The 23581-nt window shown below is 41.7% G+C and overlaps 1 protein-coding gene across 3 annotated transcripts in view; it reads right to left on the bottom strand.

Moving 5' to 3' along the window:
• The window catches only part of ckap5 (cytoskeleton associated protein 5), a 37855-nt gene that overhangs the window by 9713 nt on the left and 4561 nt on the right, over positions 1–23581 (bottom strand). The window contains exons 3-34 of one of the 3 annotated variants that reach the window (XM_020651273.3): positions 23072–23265; positions 21229–21435; positions 20907–21078; positions 20677–20809; positions 20455–20555; positions 19565–19678; positions 19288–19392; positions 18587–18676; positions 16409–16573; positions 15535–15663; positions 15272–15430; positions 14944–15045; positions 14366–14476; positions 13583–13675; positions 13200–13385; positions 12994–13088; positions 12607–12790; positions 12285–12445; positions 11924–12098; positions 11653–11766; positions 11390–11518; positions 10959–11153; positions 10741–10861; positions 10189–10271; positions 9601–9711; positions 8920–9042; positions 7839–7988; positions 7529–7732; positions 7302–7437; positions 6342–6535; positions 6075–6247; positions 1493–1516 (exon numbers count right to left, since the gene is read on the bottom strand). In XM_020651273.3, coding sequence (XP_020506929.2) covers positions 1493–1516; positions 6075–6247; positions 6342–6535; positions 7302–7437; positions 7529–7732; positions 7839–7988; positions 8920–9042; positions 9601–9711; positions 10189–10271; positions 10741–10861; positions 10959–11153; positions 11390–11518; positions 11653–11766; positions 11924–12098; positions 12285–12445; positions 12607–12790; positions 12994–13088; positions 13200–13385; positions 13583–13675; positions 14366–14476; positions 14944–15045; positions 15272–15430; positions 15535–15663; positions 16409–16573; positions 18587–18676; positions 19288–19392; positions 19565–19678; positions 20455–20555; positions 20677–20809; positions 20907–21078; positions 21229–21435; positions 23072–23265 — 4433 coding nt within the window. The remainder of the gene's footprint in view (positions 1–1492; positions 1517–6074; positions 6248–6341; positions 6536–7301; positions 7438–7528; positions 7733–7838; positions 7989–8919; positions 9043–9600; positions 9712–10188; positions 10272–10740; positions 10862–10958; positions 11154–11389; positions 11519–11652; positions 11767–11923; positions 12099–12284; positions 12446–12606; positions 12791–12993; positions 13089–13199; positions 13386–13582; positions 13676–14365; positions 14477–14943; positions 15046–15271; positions 15431–15534; positions 15664–16408; positions 16574–18586; positions 18677–19287; positions 19393–19564; positions 19679–20454; positions 20556–20676; positions 20810–20906; positions 21079–21228; positions 21436–23071; positions 23266–23581) is intronic. The other 2 variants (XM_020651274.3, XM_020651276.3) reach the window with 2 other exon arrangements.

The raw sequence follows: 23581 nt of genomic DNA, 5'->3' as shown, positions 1-23581 counted from the left end.
GGTCAAATAGTTCCCAGTGCGTAAAGTGCGTATCCTAATATTTACGGGGTGAAGTAAAACTTACAAAGTAAAGGCTATTCAATGCCACTCCACAATCTAATTATAAAGTTATTAAAGGGATACTTCACCCATTTGCATTAAGCTTTGTATCATTAGAAACCTGGTAGTATTTTTGAATGGTCGTGCATTCGGCCCTCATTTTCCCGAGACAAGAAATCTTTGTATTTCTGAGTCTGAAAAGAAGCTTCCAGTGACGCAAAATGGCAATTTTTGCGTCACTGGAAGCTGTTCCAGTTAGCCGGGTGAAACTACAATGTTAGTTCCTCATATTTTTGACCACTGAAGCTACAGACCAATCACAGATCAGTGGGTGGGAACTCACTCCCAGAATCAAAACTTAACATCCGTCATATTGCTTGGTAGCTATGCCAACTGGCTCTATGGAGAAAGCTGATAATGGGGAAAAAATATAAATATAGCGACGAGACGGCTGCTGCCCACAGGCCGGTCTTGTGTTTTGGCACAGACCGGCCTGTGGGCAGCAACCATCTCGCAGCTATATTGCTGGCCGCCTGGGCCGGCTCTAGCTGGGGCGGACTGGTAGTGTCTGTGCTCTCACTGTTTGCCTGTGGACACAGACATAGAGTCTGTTTTCTGTCAGAAATTTCCAAAATACCAATTCCTTCTGGAAGAAATCTCTGAATCAGTTGAGGAAATGGCCGTATGTGTTGAAGTAAATATGTCTGTAAATGTTTTTATTACTATATTTCTACTGCTATATTGTATATTTTGGAGAAAATGTGATGATCTAATTTCCCTCTGGGATTATTAAAGTATTTCTGATTCTGAATGAGAGGACCTTAGTGGGAGTGGTCTGCGGTGCTGTGCATTCTGGGATTATGTGTCTTTCATCAACATGAGCCAAAAAGACACTTTCTGCCTTTTCTCAGCCAAGAAAGCACCAACTTCAACATTTATTTCACATTTCTGCTACATGTATGACCCAATGTCAGTACAGATTCATGTTTCAACGGGTGAAGTTTCCCTTTAAGGTATTATTATGTATTTAAACAGAAAGCTAGGAATCGATTTCAAAACATGGTGTGTTCTCTAAACCCTGCTGTGGCCATGGCCACACACAAAGACCTTATTCCACCTGTCAGAAAGCTGATGTTTCAATACTCAGTGTCCCTCAATATTTGCAGGCATCATCACATATCCAGGAGCAGTTAACACAAACACACACAAGACAAAGGCGTGATGGGGGAGAAGAAACAAAACCATATTCAAAGTGGTTGCAGGACGTTCTGAGCGTGAGTCTGGTGCTTTCTCAAGAATGTGAAAATGCACGGTGACTTCAACTCAAACGTCTCATTCGTTTTCTGAATGGTTTGTTGTAGTAGGTTGCATTCAGAGGAGTCCTGACGATGACAACACGTAGAAGAAAAAAGAGGGATGAGGAGGACGAGGAGGAGGAGGAGGAGGTACTTACATCCTATATGTACGATACATTATTCTGCTCCAGAGAGGAAGGCAGGCAAAGCAGAGAAAGAAGGAAATCACACAGGAAGAAAGATGAAGGCTTAAGAGACAGACAGGCAGATGAAGATGCGTACACACACAGAGGTTGGTTTCACAGACACAAAGGAGAAGGTTAAGTGGCCCAATGTGCCTTTAAAGTTAGTGTCTGTGAGAGCAACCCCAACATGCAGAGACTCAGAAAAACAGGACAAGAAGAGTAGGACGGATTGGTTTCAGGCAGAACATAAACATTCAAAGACTGATGGCGTGAATCAAACTGCAGTCGGGAGTTCTATTAATGATCTGACAGATCAGAGAGATGGATGGGTCAAAGAACAAAAAACATGCATGAAGAAGAACAGTTGGTAAAGTCAGGTATCAAGAGATTCCACATCAGTTTAAAAGACGGGCAGTGTTCTTTTTTCTCCAACAAAGAGGGGAGCAGGTTTGTCTTGAGATTTGTGTGTAATGAAATAGGGAAGGGCATATGCAAGGTGATGATGCGCAGCGATTAATTTGTGGATCAGAGTTTTGTCTCATCATAAACAACCTGATGAAGCACCATTGATAAAAAAAAAAGAAGATTAAGAATAAGAAAGGCACGGATAATGAGATGGATATCGATCATATTTAGATCTGAATATGCTCGTTATTATCAGGAATTTTAAAAAGGAAGTCCTTTTAAATGTTTTGCCCTTCATTGACGCAGAATGCCCCGCCTGAAGCCCTGCAGCTGCAGTCATCTTCCTCTGCATTCATCCCCTGAGACTGTGGCTTCATTTCAGTCAAACTTCCGCAACGTAAAAATGGAAAGTAAGAAACTGTCGTTTCAGCAATATGTATTGATATTCATTTAAAAAAAGCCCCCAGTTGAAGTTTGTTTTGTTCAGTCCACGTTACGGAAATCATTCGTGAGCTTTTCTCTCTACTCGCAGATAGCGGGCTCTCGCTGCCTCTTGATTGAGGGAGGATTCAGTAATAGCTCGGCAGTGAAAGGTTTGTGTCAGGCAGGAGGATTTCTTTAAAATCCCTTTAAACTATTAGAGATGCACCGATCCATTTTTTTCCAGTTCCGATCCAATTTAAATTCATGTGTCGATACTGAAGCAGCAACAACTGTCAGGTTTTCAAATTAAATATTGTGGACTGTAAGAAATGTACTAAGCCCGGCGCAGTCTAGGCCTGTGAAGGCTGTTTTGTCATGAGCTGGGGATCCGGCCTGAAGATTTCTGCCTTTTACTAAAGGAATGTTTTTTTCTTACCACTGTAACTTTTTCTGCTTTGCTAAAGTGCTCATGATGGATTAAGCCAGGTCTTTGTAATATAGCATTAAGTAAGGTCTTTTACCTGCTTTTTGTAAAGTGTATCGAGATAACACTTGTTTTGAGTAGACACTATACAATAAAGATTGATTGATTGATACTTTTGATCACATAGAAGGAGCTGTTCCATCTCATCTGAACGTCTTGATGATTTGTGGACACTTCCTGCAGTTCAGTCTGAACGTCTTCAAAGAGGGATTGTACGAGCTGAGAATGTTTTAAGTGACCAACCATCTTTCTTAATCAGTTGCGCAGATCGGTGCCAATCTGTAAATTACGTCAATATCGGATCAGATACCGATATAAGATCGGATCAGTCCCATCGTTACACACTCTACATTAGAATGAAGCTTTAAAGCTTTAGTTTTTGACCGCATGCCTGAATTTCCTCCACTAAAGAAAACCTGTCTTAGTCAAATTTAACCTTGATCCTTATAGCTCAGGGAAACGAGAAGTTACTGGATGTAACTCCAGTTCAGAGCACATGCGTAGCCATTAAGGAGGCAGTGTTGTCACATACAGCCCAAAAGCTGTCTGAAAAAACAGCCAAAACATAACATGAAATAGTTTTGTAATGTAATTTTAACTGTCATACAATACATCATGAAGCACAGCTGAACAGCACATTAAGTAACTCTAAACAACAAACGACAGCAGCATCCAGCCATCACAGCGTACCAATATCAGCTGCATTACGTCCCCGTCTGGACTCGATGTTACCAAACATACAAGTAAGAGTCATCAAAAGTCTTTATCAAGATATGCTGCTCATATTTACTCCATGAAGAGAAAAAGGCAGCAAGTCTGACAGAACGGAACAAAACGACTACAGACAAATATCGCTTTTCATGTCAGTGCAGCGACAACATAAGGCACTCAAGTCGCTCGCCTTCAGTGCGCTCAAGGCAGGCGCGGAGATGTTGCAAAAATGTTATGAGATTGTTTGTTAACGTAGCCTTTGTGGCAGCTAATAGATTCACACATATGTGACCTTATTTCTAAATGACTGAGAGTCACTTGCTCCTTTTTCCCCCCCATTCAGAACGAGCTGCGCTCACATCCGTGTTCCTAACACGTAGGTGATACGCGGACAGGCCGCCCAAAGTAGCCTATGTTTCTGACCTCGTTTGTTTTCTTATTAGCAAGTATGTTTTTGCAGCTACTTGCTGCCAATGTGATTCAGCTCACTCTTGGTTTTGCTGCATTTTCATGACAAGCACCCTACACAAGGCTCACCTGTTGTGATAATGGAGACGCAAGAGAAAGTTTAAAAAAATTAGTTTTGTTGGTTTGTAAGGAGTTAGGCCGTGTTCACAGTTGACTTCTCTTTTTCAACTGCCAGCGCCTGTTATTACATACAAGCCTATGGAAAAATGAAAAAGTATGATGCCTTTTTAAAAGCAGACGCCTTTTCAAAAAGCGCTGCGCCCGACGCGGTTTTTCAGTTGAATTATTTCAACTTTTCAGAAAAGCGCTGGGTGACGTCAAGCGCCTTTCTGACAGCTGGCCAATCAGGATGAGTAGTAACCTACATCCCTAGTTACCTGTGCCCAACAACGGCAAACTTCCACCAGATCTATGTGGTAATTTAACAGATTCACTCGCGACAGTACAAGATAATACGATGTTCGTGGTATAAAACTCAATACAAACCTTATAAACGCATAAACAAACACACAAACGGTGGTTTTTCTGAACCGTCAAAACGGAGGGTGTTATTCAGAAAATAAACCGAATGTTTTAATGTTGTATCGGTGTCTGACTTCCCTTCCCACTTGTTTTTTTTTGTGCTAAATTGATGTGTTGTGTTCCGGCGCAGTTGCACCGCAGACTACATCCTGTTGTTAAGGTTACAGAACACTCGCGCATAAGTGCTCAAAAGGCGCTGAAGGCAGCGCTTTTTTCTGAAAAAATAAGTGAAGTGTGAACACGGCCTTACAGTCTATGGTCCCAACCTCTCTAAAAACAAGAAACTAGTAAAAGAAAATATTAAAAAGACCAGGTCCTCGCTGCATGACCATGTGTCTCAGAAAGTAATCATATCCTGGGTTATGTTTAACTCCCATATAGTTTGCAATTCTTGCATAAATAAAACCAAGTAATGTCATACTAAGTTATATATCAGCTATACATGGGTTACTTGTTTAAAGCTACAGCTTTAGAAGTTGTGCAGGGATAGAATAGTGCAGTAACATTAAAACTCTCCAGTCCACACGTTTATCAAAGTGTTCACATGAATACATTCATCATTGTGTGAACATGTTTCTGATGAACACTGAAAGAGATTTGAAAAAAGGACACAAAAAAAGGACAAAAAGATTAGATCATACGTAGACAGTTGTGCAGAAAGGCAGAAACAGGTGAATTCAAATTAAGTCAGAAAAGAAACGTTTCAACGGGGGTTCAAAGTTTCTGGAGAATTGTGATGTCTATTCTCTGAGAGAAAAATCCTGATTCACATTCGATAGTAGACTCATAATCTACTCTCGCCTGAATGTTGTGCTTAGACGTGATATTATTTAAATACAGTTTATCTAAACATATTTGGAATATTCTGTAATTTATTACACAATCAAACTAGCCAAAATGAGCCATTTTAAGCAGCACAATCCAAGACAAAAACAGCCCAATGTGACCACACTGTGAGGAGGAGAGAGGTCGACACTACGAGGAGATACTGTGGGCAGCGATGGCACATGAAAGCCCGGTGTTTCAACACATTGTAGCTTTTGTCTCAGTCACTTTTCATTCATTAAAAAGATGTAAAGCCATCATAGTTTCATAGAATTCTGACTAAGCATCCAGACAGTAAAGGACAGTAAGAGGAGGTAGAAATATGTTTCAATAGTAAATCAATGTGACGCTTTGAAGGCACAAACACCTGCATAGCCAGAATTAACATGACTCTAATATCATTTTCATCTGTCATTTGATTACGTCTGTTCTCGTCATCCTTTATGATAATTGCTGCAAGAAAGCAAAAAAGTAAAAACATATCCGGGATAAGCCACGCCCACTTCTATCCGAATACAGCGGTTTTTTTTGATTGAACAAATACGGATAATAACGTCTCTGCACACCCCTAAAAAAAATAATATACTTAATATATCAGCAAGGGCATTAAATATTTGAATCATTTTTGGGGTGATTTAATATTATCAGCCTCCTTCTTGGTTTTTTCGTTCAGCTGAGGTTAAAATTCCCCGTAGCCCTGAGTCAAAGAGGACCTACTTGAGTTTGTTCGGGTCTTCCTGTGCAGGTTTGCGGAGAAAGGTGGCGTTGGGGTTTGTAGGGTGCTCTCTCTGAGCTCTTTCTGGCGCGCTCGGCTTGGCGGGAGCTGCAGCAGTCTTCTTCGCTGAGCGCTTGATTCTCTCCTCCAGCATGCTCATGTCTTTCTCTGACAACTGGAGGGGTCAGAGGAAAGGGTGACATTAAGGTGGAAGGGGTTAGGCTTTTGGCTTATGTTTTTAAACGACAAAGGCGTTAGCACTTTCATACATTTCCTATGAGTTTGTAGACTTGTTCCCCACAGACGTTGTAGACGGCCACCACGGTGTTCAGCGCAGCGTTGCGGACAGACGTGTCTCTGTCACCAATGTGAACAGCGATCTCCTTCAGAGACTTTGCAGGCGTGGGTTGGCATACATTCATCCCATAGCCCTCTATTAAACATCCCAACTCCTCCAGACATTCTGAGACACAACGGAAACAACGTGGTTAGAAAGAGGCTTCCAATCAAACAGAGCAGGTTGGGCTGATTTAGAGCTTGTGTACTTTTTTAACAAACTGTAGTTTTTCTCAACTCATGCAAAACTAATGATTTTATCATGATATTCTTTGTTTCTATGAAAGTTGCTCTGTGACAGGCTATCATAAAGCTAGACAAAACGAAGAAAAAAAGATGGGATTAGCATTTCATGCTGCAGTTTAATTGTACTCTATGACTTTTTCACATTTCATTTATTGTGTAACTTCCTGGTCACAACTAGCGCTTACAACAACCAACACTGATGATGATAAACAACAGAGAAATTACATTCTTAGAAAGGAGGCAGATTTGTAGAAAGAGGCTCTCAATGGAGACTGCAAAGTACTCGTCCCTTTGACAAAGAGCCTTCTGTGTTCAGGTGATCAATATGTGGAATGTCATACCTGCAGAGCTCAGATTAGACACTGACTGAGTTTTATGTTTATGGCTCATTTAGGGACAGGATTTGCAAATGAGCTCAGGCTGTAAGTGCTATACTGTGGTGTGGCATCGGTTAACTTGCTTCATACTTGTCCTTACACAAATAAACGTATAGTCTATTATATAGTGATGGATGTAAAGATGTTGCCATTATAGAAATCACAGTTTTTCTCCTACACCATGACCTGCCAGTCCTTCTATCTCTATAAAAATAACATTTCATGGGCACAAGGTCTTGACCAGTTTGCCGTCTGTGTGCAGAAACCTACCTGCTCTCTGTTTGGAGTTCTTGGATTTGGTTCCATCCATCAGTAAAGGGAAGACCTTGGATGCAGGGTAAACCTTACACAGCATTCCCAGTATGGCTCGCACATCCTTACGAACCCCATCCTTGGACTCTCCGACCTGAAGAAGAAGAAGAAGAAGAGGAGAGGAAACTGAGCAGGACGCTTCAGAGAGGTTTGTTGTGGTCTCTTTGAGTTTCATGTGTTCTCACCTTAAGTATGAGGTAGGGGATGAAGGAGTTGGCCTCATACTCAGTCAGGTGGTAGTCCTCTCTGTTCAGCATGGCAAACAGCAGCTTCAGATACTCCAACACCTTCATCAGGACCGTGGTGTTGGTGTCAAAGAAGCGCAGGGTGAACCACTTCAGGATCAGGTCCAGGCAGCTTATGGTGGCCTCGCTCTCATTCTCCATCCTCTGACAAATACAAACACACACACATACACACAGTGGTTAAATGACTACATCAAGCCGACCACTTTTATGCTCCCTCAAAACTTGTAGTAAAGGGACTAGACGCTACCTCAATCATGACGCCGATGGCCTTGACGTGTCTCTGGAAGTCGAAGTGGAAGAGCTCGTCCTGCAGCCACTTAGCAAAGCAGGTGGACATCTGAGTCTTCAGCTGCTCCACATATTCATCTCGAGGAGTCATGAAGTTCCATTTCAAGGCCTACAGATGAAAAATGTCTTACTTAATACATTTACATTTTTTACTCAAACTTTTGTCATTCAAAAGTGTGTTCCTTGAAGTCCTGGAGCTTATATTAATTGTTTTCAGACACCAATAAATAATTCTCACAGCAGCACGAGCTGAAACTTCTAAATAATAACTCAAAGCCAGGAGCTCTTGGGGTGGTGGTGGCCGAGTGGTTAGTTTGCATGCCCTCGTGTACAGAGGCTGTAGTCTTGGAAGCGGACTGCCCGTGTTCGAATCAGACATGTGGCTCATCTCCTTACAGTCGTTCCCCTACTTTCTTTTGCCCCAATTTCAATCTCTATCTATTGTCCTGTCTCTCCATTAAAGGCCCACAAATATATCAGGAACTCCTTCCGAAAATGTTCCTACTGTACAGCTTCTAACATGACCTACAAAAAGGTGGAATTGAAATTCCTCCACAAAGAAAACAGAAGACCATTTAAATGATCTTATTTAACAGTGGCCTCTTAACCTTTGGTCGTTTTAATCTCAGTTAGAAGGGTTGGTTGACTGCTCCGCACAAAAGGTTTAACGTTTAACCTTTTGTTAAATAAGTGACATCCAGCTTATTATTCTCCTTTCTAACGTGGTGCTTTAGGGGGCTGTTAACAAGAAACGTTGATGACTTTCATCACCTGTTGAGTTCATCGATTTGACCATGTTTTTTCTGTACAGGTATGTGCATCTTTCTTTTATGGTCTAAGTTTTAAATGAGCTATAACTAATTATTCTCTCTGTGACAACGATGGTGAAGCTGAAACATCTAATGGATAAAAACACTGTCTCAAAGATTGTATTAGTAGTATATATATATATATTACTCAGCTTTAACAGTGTGTTAAGATCTCTGCTTATATAACCTCTTGCATATAAAGTAAACAAACACATTCAGCTCATCAGGTACCTTTAGCTGCTTCTCCTCCTTGATCCTCTGCTCCTTAGCATTGGGGATAAGGATGAAGATTGGCCCGGACCTATCTTCATCATCCTTCAGGCCTTTGGCTGCAGGCTTCTTGCCAGCTGCACCCTGAGAGGGGTGGCAATAAAACAGCGTGAGGGCGAGGAAGCCACAGGCTCTGACTGTGGATGTGGACTCACGAAGGTGTGTATATAAAGAGTGAAGGGTATGTGTGTGTTTATGTGAAAGGCAGTAAGAGTAGAAACAGAAGATAAATGGCTGTTATGCTGAGAAGACCTCAGTGCAGGTTAACACACACACGGTCCTTATGTGATATTAATTCAAACCATAAAAGAAAACGCCAAACACACACACCTGACCAAAATCCTTCAAGTGACATCAGACCCTTCATGCAAATAGAGTCGTCATGGTTACATGTTAAAAGCAAGAAACAAGTCTCCGTGAACTTTTCTCCTCACAAGCCCTGTGTATTTGGTGTTACAGTTGTATATTCAGTATTAGTGACCAGAGAGAGACGAGGTTAGACTGAGCTGAGACCCAAACACGCAGAGCGTCCACAGAGAAACTCTGTCCACGTCTGCAGCTCACTGAGTTCACAGCACGGACATGAAGAGTTAAGAAGTTGTGGACCGAGTTTCATCCCGAGGTACCCTGCCTCACATCTACCTGTTGACTGCCAGCTGCAGCCTTCCCTTTGCCCAGCGGCTTTTTACTAGCATTACTGTCCTTGTCCTTGGAGGAAGGGGGAGGGGCGGATTCCTCAGGAGGGGAGGAGGGCTGGGTGAGTAGAAAAACCACATTACGTTTATACTTCAAGGTAATGAAATGACTGATACAAACTAAATGTGCATAGACAGAAAAGGAAAAAAATCTAATGCTGGATATAAACAACAACCAACAGAACTGACAACTGAGGTACTAAAGGGTCGACATGCGAGTATGTACAGAGCTGATGGAGAATCACAATATTTTTCAACCCAGGCCCTACTTTGACATGTTTTGGGGTTTAAAGGGCTAATATGTAGTTCAAGTTTTGTGTATTCTGCTGTCTGTGAAACTGCTTGCATCATAATCTTTCAAAAGAGATTCTTCTGAGTCTGACACTCATTGTGTTTTCAGTCTCTATGAAAAAGAATCTGAGCATCTGTGTGGTAAAAAAGAAAAAAGTGGCAGTCACAGTAATTATCAAAAGTTGTGTGTTTGTGTTTTTGCACAGCTGAAACAGAACACTGGAGCTGATTCAGACAGACATACCTTCTTCGCAGCCGCTCCTCCTCGGACCTTCTTCACCTCAGGTTTACTGTCACAATCATCAGCAGCTGGCTGAGACCTGGTGGCTGCAGGACACACACATTAGTCAACATTTCTGTGTGTAAATATGTTTATATGTTGCATTTATTTCAAGCACTTCTCAATTTGACCCTTGTTAACACAATAACAGACCAGCACAAACTCAGGCAACACAAACACCTTGTTCTGTATCATTGTCAGGGATGCAGTTTACAGAGGCATAAGGGAGTATTGTCATAAGGGTACAATTGCCATTGAAAGATGGTACACTGAGGGAGTTTGTTTTGGTCTGAGAGACAAAAGTGCAACATCAACTGGATCAAGATTCCTATATTGTACATTTAATAGATTAGTTATTTTTGCTGATTTTGAACTGGATCAGAGTTCCATCAGCTGTTAGAAGCCTAACCTACTTTACCTAATGCATTAAACTTCTACAAAGTAGAACAGACGCTGGGAAAATGATACTGCGGTTGTAAAGAGTCCTGATATCTTTTTCTGTGTTCTCAAACATACCTGAGGGTGCTCTCGGCTCTGCAGAGCCTTTTCCTCCAGCTTTGGCAGGAGCTGCAGGTTTAGCCGGCATCACAGCCCGAGCTTTTTCCAACATGCCTGCGACCTGATCCTTAGAGGACGTCTGCAGAGATGTGAGGACAGAAACATTTAATACTTGGGACGAGGCAGACGATGATTTAGATGCTTGTAAACGACAGCACAATGAATGAGATAAATACTTTGAGTTTCCCAGTAGCTTTGAGCATCTTGTCGTAGCCGATGTGCATCATGAAGGTGGGCAGGGCATCCTGAGCTTTCTTCCTCACGTCTCCGTTTCGGTCCTCCAGGCAGATGTAGAGCTGAGGGACACACAGCATGAGATCTGCGGGGACGCTCCTCAGGGTGGGAAGTTTCTCTGCTAACCAGCCGAGCACCTTGGGGAGGAAAAGACGTTTTAATGACTGATAATCCCGCTCTGGTCTGCAGCGTGTGTTCTAGGATTTCACTACAGGACTATTCTTCTGATACAATCATCATGTACAGTATATATGTATGTGTGTGTGTATATATATATATATATATATATATATATATATATATATATATATGTATATGTGTGTGTGTGTGTGTGTGTGTGTGTGTGTGTGTGTGTGTGTGTGTGTGTGTGTACCTCCTGCCGTAAGAAGGGATTCTCTCTTTTCAGCTCCTCTGAAAAGTCTTCTCCTTCCAGCCAATCCTTCATCCCAGTCTGCTCCACCCAGGCTTGTAGAGTTGCCATGGCAGCTGCTCGTACATTAACCTACAGAGGAGGAAGATGATATGCATCAGCAACACATTTCCATCTTCTCATGGCATTGCTGCCATTTAATGGGGAAACAAAATGTGTGTTAGTGCAGGTGGTGTGTTTCTGATATCAGCGTATTGGCCCAGTACCTTGCTGTCTCCTAACACAGTGATCACAGGGATTCCCAGTGCCTTAACATGCTGCTTGAGTCCAGGTCCCATTGCTGTTGCCAGCTGCTGCAGGATAGTCAGGGTCTGCTGGACCTGAACACCAAAAATACATGGTTTACACATTTACCTTTTACTGTGAAAATAATCTTAAATCCATGTCAAACTAAGCTATCAGCCTTTAGATCAAGTGCTGGCACATTATTTAAAAATCTACAGACATCCTGCAAGACAGGCCAGTTCTTTGACTCACCAGGATTTTGTTGGAGTCACCGAGTCGACCTTTCAGGGCCAAAGGCAGATCCCCGATGTTGGCTGTGATGAACTTGGCCTCGGAGATGATGGCCGCAGTCTCATCAAGTCCCTCCTTCCTGATCTTCCAGTTCTTATCCTCAATCTTTGACACCAGATCAGGCGTTATCTTTTCACTAAAAAGGAGGGGACACAGGAGGAGAGGAAAGGAAGACAGACTCTTAGTATCTGACTCTATGACAGTATCACAATCAGCATATTTGAACTGCTACAATAAATGGCTTCAGGAAGCGGCTGAAAAAAAACAGGCTGTTTTGTATAAATGTAGGTTGGCTGAGAGCCTGAGTCCTTCACTCTCTTACCTGATATCTGTTCTGGGAAGCAGATCCATGATGTCTTGTCCTCCTCCTCCTCCTCCTCCTCCTCCTCCATCTTCTTCCAGCTCCTCTCCATCATCACCAGCATCCATCGCAGCTGCCTTCTTGGTGAGTCTGGTTGGAGCCGGTGGAGATTGTCCCTGCATCTTTGAGGAAAAAACAGTTTCACGTCACTCTCTGAAAACAACATGTCAGGATGTTCAGGTGGAGAGAAGCTCTTAAGTTTGTTTTTTTTAACTATTATTCCATAGCATCAAATACATTGAATGTGAAGGAAACATTTTTGATTCTCTGACTCTGTCTCTACCTTCTCAAACTCGGCGTCAATCTGAGCGAGGAGAGCGGGCTTCTCATCTTCAAAGAACATGCGCAGAGGAGCTCCCATGTACAGGTACATGACTCCCAGCAGGGTGATGGCAGACGACCGAATAACGGGGTTAGTCGCTCCCAGAGCCGTCTTCACGTTGTTAATGAAAGCCTTCACATTGATGCTGGACAGAAAGAGAGAGAGAGTGCAAGACAGATCGAGGTTTAATGTTTACAGATAGCATGGTGTGTTGTGCTGTAATATTTTTGCCAAGACATTGATAATAATCAGGCAAGATAATCAACCCTAAATGAAGATAATTTATTATAAGAGTTACACTGACCTGAGTATTTCAATGACTAAATATAAAAATGTCTGCTAACTTACCCAGCAAATCCAAACTCCTTCATGGCATTAGCCAGCCAGTTCAGACTTTCTGCCTGATTTTTGGGATTCTTCTGTGCAAATACCATTGACACAAGCTGGCAAATAAAAACAAACCATGTAAATACAGCTTATCTATTACAGTTCATCTTCTTTGCAGAAATGTTTTCCTGTCCAAAACACAAACAAAAAAAAAGGGGGCATCAAACCTGTTCTGCAGTCCAAGGCAGAGAGCAGGCCTCTCCAATAGCAGTCAGTCCCTCTTTGGCATTTCCACCACATTTGACGTCTCCAACCTTATCCACCAAACCCTCCAACACAACAGACGCTGAGGTCTTTGAAAACTGTCCCCGCTGAGCTATAAGAGCCACGACGTGCAGCTTCATCTGCATCACCTGAGAGAGAGGAGACAAGGGACTTAGAATAGGAACATCTCAGTCTCTTAATGATTCCCTGGGCTTCACCAGGACTACTTCAACAAGAGTGCAATGAGTATAAAAGCTGTAAAAACATTCAGCATGAGATACTGGAAAAGTCAAACCCCGCAGAATTGGCATAATACCCAGATCAGCTCTGTAGGCAGCACATTTACCTGGAAGTTTGTCTCTTTCCAGCCGGGTTTCTTGGCTAACATCCGGACTAAAGCTTGGCAGGGCATCACTGCCTTATCCATAGTCTCAACAGCCTGAAACACAAGAACTACTATGTGACATTCCTGCATATTACAGATAGGAACAGGTCAGCAGGGTAAAGCTTAAATTATTTCACACAAAACAATTACTAGTTATTGCAATAAAAAAGTGACAAAAAAGTTCAATTGAATAGATACCAAAACAGGCCACAGATAATTGCTATTTTCTTTGCATTTTGTTCTGTTACATTTGGAAATATTTAAAGATGGAAGTCTTCTAAGGCCCTCAGTCAGTACTTTTCAAAGTGTGGGGAGCGCCCCCCTTTTTGTGCATGACAGAAAGTTTGAGAACCATCACCCTAAGCAGACATGGGCAGAAAACAATCAACTAAAATCTGTTTCTGCTGCGCAGCAGAACCAGATTTTTTTTTTCTGCCCATGACAAAAAGTTTAACTCACAAAAGATCATAATTCAATTATTATGACATCCAATCTGAGACACTGGACATGAACATGTAAAAATCATTTTCATGTTAAATTAAGTTTTATTCATTTAAGCTGACTGGCACATTTTTTTCAGCTACAGTCCAAAGTGTAGCCATTTAATTTGAGAACACAATCAGCTATCTTCTTTATCTTTTTTTAATTCTCATATGAGAAAAAAAGTTGAAATATATTTGGATTAAATTCATTGGTTATAAATTTACTATGTCTTCAAGGAAGAAACAAAATTAGATCTTTTACCTTCTGGAACTCCTCCATACTGGCCAGTCTCTCCTTCCAGTTAGTGGAGTCCAGCTGCTGCAGACAGGAGGCAGGAAGAACACCAGCTGCCAGCTCTTCACACACCTCAATCTGACACACATTAAATAAAATAGTGAAGGAGTTAGACTTCCTCTACCTCGTCATAAGACTTAGACTGCTTTACCACCTAAAGTAAGAACGTTTCTAACACTGTCGTTCTCTACTGACCTCAACAAATTCTAAAACAGTCTGCCATCGACTGACTGTTCTACAAAAACACAGCGGCATCAGAAATCTTAGGCAACATTCAGTACATTTATTAAAAAAAAAAAAAAAAAATGTTTGTTTTGTTCAGGTTTTTTGCCCACTCATTCAAAATCTCCTCGACAGAATAATATATCAACCACACAAATGATGCAGAATGCTCAAAGACAACAACAGATGACAAAACTAGATAATAGGGGTGGGGGAGAGAAGAAGGGAAACTAAGGATGAGAACTCTTCTTCTTGGAAGAAGTTTCAAAAGGGTGTCTCGTAGACTGCAGAGTGATAAACTGAAGGGGAAATGTTTGACTTACAGAGAGTTCAGTCTCTACCACTTCTTTGTTGTCTGATGTCTTCTTGGTTTTTCCACCAGCTGCTGCAGCTGGTTTTCCTTTCTTAGCTGGACCTGCAGAAGGCTGCAAAGGAGACACAGAAAGAACCTTATGTTAGAAAGTACTGCTTCAAGCTTTAATAAATCTTGCTCAACAGTAATATATGATGAATGGAATTCTGTCCTTTCATTGAATATGAACTGGACATCAAGGTAGTGACAGCTGAATTGTGTCTAGTTGTGTTTTGCTTAAGTTGAGAGTGATTCTAAATACATTTAAGTTGTCTGCATGTGATTTGAACATACTGTACCTTGCTGGAAGCAGAAGCTTGGCTCTTCTTGGGCGGGCCAGAGGATTTGGGTGGGGCTTCAGCAGGGGGAGGAGCCTTAGCTGCTGGCTTCTTATCTGCACCTCCACCTGCACCCTTCTTTCCTCCAGGAAGCTCCACTTTATCTGCACACTCCTTTATCTGTGAACATATGGCAAAGAGGACAGCATTTCATCAGTTCATGTTAATAAAAACAGGAGCTGATGAGAGTTTCATCAACCCTTCACTCTGCTGCTGATCCTCACCTTATCCAGTTTGAGTTTATCCAGGTCACTCAGGAAGGGGTTAACAGCTTTCTCTCCGACCACTTTCATGGCCGTCCCCAAGGCTTCAAACGCAGCTTCACGCACCTCTGGAGCAGAGTCGTTCACTTGCTGAGAGGTTTAAAGACAAAACAGGAACACGTTGAAAACACGAGCTTTGTCTCTTATGTGATTTTTGTGACCAAAAACTATGTTTAACCTTGTAAAAATAAGGGTTGTTTGAAGAGAATCCTGATAGTGACTGATAAAATCAAAGGGTTCATTTATGAATATTTTAAGGTTGTTTTCTTTTGTTTAAGTAAAAATAAATAAAATACATGCTTCATAGTTTCATGTAAAAAAAAAAAAAACATGTTTATCTGATACTGTTTGGCTGTTAGCACATCAGAAGGGGCTACCAGCTTTGTTTTGAGGTAGTCTCGCTCTGAGCTCAGCTGACACTAACTTTGGCATAGCTTGCTTCTTTTACAACCTGATATCTAGATACAACAGGAAGTCTTCAATAAAAAAAATAAATAAGAGGGACCGTGATGTGATAATTGTGAAAGTCATCTTAAAATGCTTCCCTGCCCTTCACTTTTCTTTTTTTTTTGCTTTCCAGAGAACTGACTGAGAGACCAAAATGTCCAAAGTTGACCATTGTTGTCGAAATACATTTCATGATGACCCCTGATTCAGCCATTTTTATGGTTTCCTCATGTCTTCTTTAAGAATTTCATCTCACACCAACTGTAGCTATATCATCAAAAAGGTAGTTTTACTGTACTGTGAGAAGCATTTTAATAATTAGATTTCTTTTCATTCAATGTGATTCCAGCAGACACAATAAACGTCTGTATTATGTCAGGATGTGTACCTTGATGAGAGCAGCACAGAGGGGTTTGAGGACACTCTTGGGCAGCGTGGCCTGTGTGCAGTGTCTGAAGGAGCGGGCCAGAAACAGAGAGGCATGCTGCTTTATAGAAGGATTCTTATTGTCCATCACACCCAGGATATCCTCCGACATGTTCTGCAGAGTGGTCTGGAAAGAAAAGAGATACAAGATTAGCTATAAAAGTTGAAACACTTTTGAAGCTGGCAGTAAAGTCATAAAGTGTTCAGTAAATAAACCAGTAGTCGTTTTGAAGAAATGCTGACTGCAGTAAAAATGAAGGGGTAATAAGGAAAGTTGTATTTGATCCTTCCTGACCGCCTTTCCGCTCATCCAGGATAACATTTATGGTAAATGGACTTGAGCTTGTACAACACTTTTCTAGTCTTCAGAAAACTCAAAGCGCTTTTACACCGCATGTCACACCTACACATTCACACACTGATGGCAGAGGTTTCTATGTAGTGAGACCATCAGAAGTAACTAATCACATTCATATGAATTCATACGCTGCTGATGGAGCAGCGTGAGCAATTCGGGGTTAAGTGTCTTGCCCAAGGATACACCGGACATGTTGCTGCAGGAGCTGGGGATTGAACCCTTGACCTTCCAGTTAAGGGACGACCGACTCTACCAACTGAGCCACATACATAACCTTCCATGCAAGTACTGCCAGTCTCCCTCCCCAAACTTTATGCCTCTGGCTCACTGACATCTGGTGCCAAAGAAGGCTGTAACAGTACAAGTTTACCAATAAGTGCAAGTTGTCCTGTGTGCTTGTGTTATAATTACAGTTGTATAACTCGGTGGAAACGAGGTTGTGAGCAGTTGCCCTGGTGAACCTATGATTCACTGCAGTAACAGTGATTGGGTAATAAAGGTACCCGTTGCCAGCTGCAGGATCTATTTTAGACTTTGTCTAAATCACGCAATGTGTGTAGCTTACCGGTCACATCCCTAATGCGACTAAATTGACTTTAGCTCAGTGGGGGTCCGTGCTGCATCCAAAGAGGAAGTAGGAGCAGCATGCTGAGTGGTGTTACCCGTGGCAGGATGACTCTGGCCTTTATAGTCAGGCATCATTGTGAGTTAGTTATTTGGTGTATGAAGTTGCACTTAAGAGGTCACACCTAAAACAATAATCTATATTTTGTCATTTGTACCCATTGTCTTTTTTTTTTTTGTTTTTTTTTGTTTTTTTAAAATGGAGCAGACGTGAGGTTACATTGGTGTTTTCCCTGCACAGCATTCCTCGAAAAAATAAGATGCGTGATATCTGTTGTGCCTTAGCTAAAAAATGAGTTACCGTAGAATCTGGAATATTAGTCGCACCAGTACACAAGACTTGAGAGGTTTCCCAGAGAGACAAAGGTTGAAACTGACTGTCTGACGATTTCTATTGTGTTCAGCGAAATCCACTATATACAGTTTGTGTACAGCTGTGTAGCTCTTTTAGTTCCGTCTGTTTTCACTTTGTGAAGTTTGCACTCCTACTAGCTACAGTACAGTAGCTGAGCTCTCAGCCTGCAGTGAAACTTGTGAAGTAGCTTACGGTCAATCAGCCCGCGAGTCGTACTGCCCACTTTAACTCTTTCACTGTAATATAGGACTCTTCCAAATCAAAAGTGTGCCCCACAAGGTTTATGTACAGAACGATATTGCATCGTTTTCTTTAAATTCATGATTATGACCTAATGAGGGAGAAAAGATGTTTAAAAGTCGTGCAGCCAGCCTGGTCTGTGTCACTATGTTCACCGGCACAGCTTGTAATCACTTTGCATTTTTACACAATGAATGACATGAAGTTTCAATAGCATCGGATAGCGTACAGTGTGTAATGGTGGCGGCTGCACTTGTGGTGATGACAGCATCCGGTGTACAGGAAGCAGTGCACTTTTAGGATGAAGAATAGGTACTAAATGTGACAGTACATGTGTATATAACACCGAGTATGGCTTTACATGTTCCAGCCCGCCTGACAGAGCCACATCTCCAGCTGGTAACATGCCAACATGCCAGAAGTGAAAAGCATCTTGAGCGTTATGACGGACTGTGATCACCTTCTTTTTCCCATAACTATTACTCTCATACAAGTTTCTGGGTGTTTCAGTATGAGCTACTCACTTCTGAATATTCGATCAAAGAAAGAAATACGACACTTACTGTGTAAAAGATGGCGTCCATAGCCTCCTGCAGGGCCTGGACAACCTGAGGCTTCTTCTCCTTGAACTTCTCCAGAAGAGTTGGAACCACCTAAATAAACACACAGAGGGATTACATTCAGCAGTACCCAGTGACTTTGAAAGATGGTATAGTAGTGTGTGATTTGCACCCACAGCCGCTGCAAAGAGGACTATAGCCTCTGTACATGGTGCACGCAACATAACCGCTATAGGCTGCTGCTATCAGCACTACCAGGTATTATGTCATTTAAGGTGCCGGTACTTGAAAAAGGGGGCTTTAGTAGGCTAGTGGTTAGTGCACATGCGCCATGTATGGAGGCTGTAGTACTCAAATCCGACCTGTGGCTTCTTGCCCGCATGACATTCCCCATTCTATCTTCCCAATTTCTCACTATATCCACTGTCCTATGGCTAAAATAATAATAAAAAAATCAAAAAAAAAAAAAAAAAAAAAAGTAGAAAAAGCCAAAAATGAACCTGTAAAAAAATAATGCATAAAATATTGTATAACTACATTCAGTCAATTGTTCCTCTTTACTTCACTGAATTAAGAATTAGCAGACCCTTTCATAAAGGCACAACACAACTCAAACTTCTCCTTTGACATTTTAATCTACTTGAAAAGTGAATATATATTAATTTAAACTTTTCTGTCATATTATATTGTTTCCTTCAGCTTACATGTCCTGCATATGTTCCAAACTTCTTCCTGAGACCAGCGGCCAGTCCAGCCAGACATTTCGCTGCCAGTGTCACCAGCATCACGTTTGCATCTTTGCCCACAACCTGCAAAGAAAAGAGCAGAGTGTCTACAATGAAGACATATGACATTGTCCGTTCTACAAAGAATTTACTCATAGTGAGAAATTATGGTTTGTTTTAAATGTTTATCCATCGGGCTCCTCTTTAGTGCCCTTTAGTCTACTTCATGATAAAGGCGAAATGCTGGAGTGTTTACCTTGGTCAGTGCTCTAACGAGGTCTCCGTATTCTCCGTTCTCTATTTTGGGGTTCTTGGTGAGAGTCTCCACAGCCTCCAGAGCTTCTTTCCTCTCCTGCCACTTTTTAGCTTCCTGTAGAGGTAAATTCACACATTCAATACAATCGCACAGACAAACTGGTTTACGTGCTTTAAATTTCTTGTCACAGCACAACAGAGATATACCTGCATCCTTCGAATAATTGTTTTAAGCACCAACCGTTAATTTGAATGTTGATTAAGTAATTTAATCACTTTTGATATGGGACTGACGATTATGAAGTCTTTGGGTAAAGAAAAAAGAAAAAAAAAAAAAAAAAACCTTCTACAGTAAACACATTCTCAATACCACAAAGCTAATGAGGAATTTTCCTTATGGCGATTTTTGTGGCTTTATTCTACTTTGAGAGACTTCCATGTCAAGTGAGGGTGAGTTGATGTGTGAACGCAGCAGGAAATATTCTGGAAAATTTGCCGCAATAGAATGTGCAGGAATGTTGGCTGTTATATCACTCCATGGTTGATTAACTGGTCTGATCATTGTGAGCATAGCCAAGGTACTTCATAGACTTCTCTGCTCGCAAGTATGTTCTTTACCACTCATTCGCTGATACTGTGAAAACGTCTGATTACTTGTAGTATTGATATAAAAAAGGTTGAAAATTGTTATCATAGCGTCGGACACCGTTGCTAGTATCCAGCTCTGAGATGCATATGTGCACAGACCACTCAGGAAGATTTCAGGGGCAGTGCATGTGTGTAACTGATGAAGTTAAAATGTTTTTTATCTGCTTAGTAAACATTCATTAATCATCGCTTTATGATCCAATCATTATTTCTGCATAATCCTGGTACATAGTATAAACTTACTATTTTGTCATAGAAGTCTTTTGGCAACTTGGACAGAATCTCCACAGCTTCCAGCAGCTCATAAGGATCCACAGGTGCCACAGTGTCCACCTCATCGTCTCCTGAAAGAGAAACCAACAAAGATGACCCAATGACACTCCTGAAACTCAACATCAGGGAGGGCCACTAGGAGGCATTTAATATAAATGAACATGTTAGAAGTCAACTTGTAATTAAACCTACCATCCGACTGGTCTCCTCCTTGGGCTTGGTGCTGTTCAAACTTAGCCTTCAGGTCCTGCTGTGAGCGCAGGAACCTGGTCTGCTTAGGAGGCGATGTAGGCAGCTTCACCCACTCCTCCTCCAGCTCCTTCAGCTACACAGGCCAAGAACAGACATTTTATCTCAATTTCTGAAGTCAGTTCATTAAAAAGAAAATCAGATGAGAATATGCAATGGTAAAGGCGTCATACCTGAACAGAGTTAATGCTCTGCAGCGGAGGTCTCAGAGCGTCTCTGATCCATTTGTAGATCTCTATAGCGAGAAGTTTGGCTTCATCTCTCACTGCCTTTTCTCTGGACTCAAACTGTTTGGGTAAAGCCTTCACTACTGGCTTCAACGTCACAATTTTAGACCCAAACTCACTGATGGAAGAAGGAAACACACCAAAAGGTCAGTAAACAGGAGATATTAGCATCCCAGTTTGGATTGGTCGGTGTACTTTCAAAGTAAAGTATACCCAAAAGGTAGATCAGATGATTGCTGTCATTCCAGCTCACGATTGTAACACTGACCTGAGAGCCCTCCGCAGAGCCTCGAAGCAGGTCACCACTATCTTGGGGTTCTTGTTTTCCAGTCCTTTGAGGAGCTCCTCTTGAACCACCTCAGCTTTCTCAATCTCTATGTACATCAGACAGATGTCTGTGCCCAGCTCCTTGGCCCGGGCCTTTGGCTGGTTGAACACTTTGGTCACAACACCGGAAACCACCTCACCTGTCGTTCTGTAGCACAAAGATATGACACAAGCACAGCCTGTGAGAACACACTGGACCTACTTTTGATCGACCTTTCAGGTCAGTATACGGCATGTGTGAATCCACTGTGGCGAGCAGCACCGTCAGATATACCTTCTTAAACAGTAATACAGTCATTTTAAACAAACCTGCACATGACACTGCAGCTACCAAGACAATATAAAAGCAGTGCATTTTCATTTGTTGCAGATTTTCTGAAATTGGGAAAAGTTAAAATTTGATTAATATAAAAACTCACAAAAGCCAATTATATTAAATATCAGTCTAGCCTGTTGCTAGCGAGAAGGTTCCTGATTTGAATCCCTGTCTGACAGGAGCCTTTCTGTGTGGAGTTTGAATGTTCTCCCTGTGCATGATGTGTGGGTTTCCTTTCGGGTACTACGGCTTCCTCCCAGTCCAAAGACATGATCGTTAGGGTCAATTGGTGACTCTCAAATTGCCGTAGATGCGAATTTGAGTGTGGCTGGAGCCGTGTGATTGGCTAGTGAACAGTCCAGGATATACCCCGCCCCTCGCCCAATGACAGCTGGGACTTACTGTGTTCTTACTGTTTAGTCCAAATGAACACACTACACTACACTTTGCATTTTCAGAGACCAAATTAAGTTTGAATAGTTTGCCTCAACACTCTGTCTTAAATATAGAAACCCTGACAGAAACTCTCAAAAGGGGCCGAAATCCATTTATTCTTTCAAACCAGCAGGGAAAACAGAGACAAGATGGCTCCTACTACCCATCAGCTCAGCTACCAGACTGACAGTGTGACATGGACAGCTATTACTACTAAAATACCGAAGTATTATGTGCAACACATTCTGCAGGAGCTCAAGCTTCATGTAATCTGAGTTGTTACATAAAAACAACTACAACACATCATGTATATGGTGAAATAAACAACAACAGATAGAAGCGGATTTTGATGTCTTTCTTGATTGAACAAAAAAGGATTTTGTCAATAAGTCTTTATTTTTAAAGTATAATTTTAAAGCAGTAATAATTTGCAAAATCTAAATACCGTATGTGGCTCTGTTTTCAAAGACATTTTCCTGACTCAGTTTGGACTTGCAGCAGTGATTATAAGAATAGTATCCAAGTTGAAGTGCACTCTAATCAGTGATGTCATCAGTTTTCATGTGGAGAACCTTTTGTCTTGTGTTTAAATGACGGGTGTGGTTTAGTTGGAGCACCTGGGCTCAGTTCTTTAAGAACTAAAGCTTCTGTTCTTTTTTGAAAAACTGAATCATGCTCTGTGTTTCTTTGTCCTTCTACTCGTCAGTATTGTCACACCACATTTCTGTGATAGCTACTCACGCTAACTGGTCCCCACATCCCAGTTCTTTTCAGCAGTTACTATGCATTCTGAATAAATACCTTTATGTGTGTCTGTTGGATTGTCTACTGCCTCGAACAGCTTTCCTAAAGATTCAGGTAATTTTGTTTTAGCATTTTTTCCTTCTTCCAAGATTAAAACCTATCATGTGGTGATTTGGCATCTGGTAAGGCTTTAAACAAATAATCTGTTCCTACAACTGAGTCACATGTGGTTACAATGCATTGTTTGCAGGTCTGCTTCAGGTAAACTCTAAAATAAGCTGCTACTCACTTTCCAGCTACATGTGCGTTCTCAACGAAGGCCAGAGCCGCCTCCAGGCCTTTAAGCTGAGCCACGGCATTGGAGTCCGTGACAAACTTCTTTATCAGTCCCAGGTACTTCCCCCACTCTGGACTCTTCTCGTCTCCTATCCTCTGGAACAACTTCAGAGCTTCTTCATAACCGTTCAGTCGCGCTTTCCACACCTGACCAAGAGAGAGAGAGAGAGAGAGAGAGAGAGAGAGAGAGAGAGAGAGAGAGAGAGAGAGAGAGAGAGAGAGAGTCCGGGAGAAAGCCACGGGCGAAAGAGGGAATAGGTTATAAATACACATTTCAATGTAATTTATTTAATAAACTTGGGTATTTGTATGACAAACTGGGGATATGACCTACATTCATAATGACTGAACATCTCGGTTACATGCTGTACCCTAGTCTGTTTGCCTTTCAAGGCTTTTCCTCAGGCTCATTATGAACTTAATGCTGAATTGTTGGCCCATGTTCAAAAGACAGAGCTTCATT

This window comes from Labrus bergylta, chromosome 7 (genome assembly GCF_963930695.1).
Source record: "Labrus bergylta chromosome 7, fLabBer1.1, whole genome shotgun sequence".
Taxonomy (NCBI): domain Eukaryota; kingdom Metazoa; phylum Chordata; class Actinopteri; order Labriformes; family Labridae; genus Labrus; species Labrus bergylta.
This window is presented reverse-complemented; position numbering and strand designations above follow the sequence as displayed.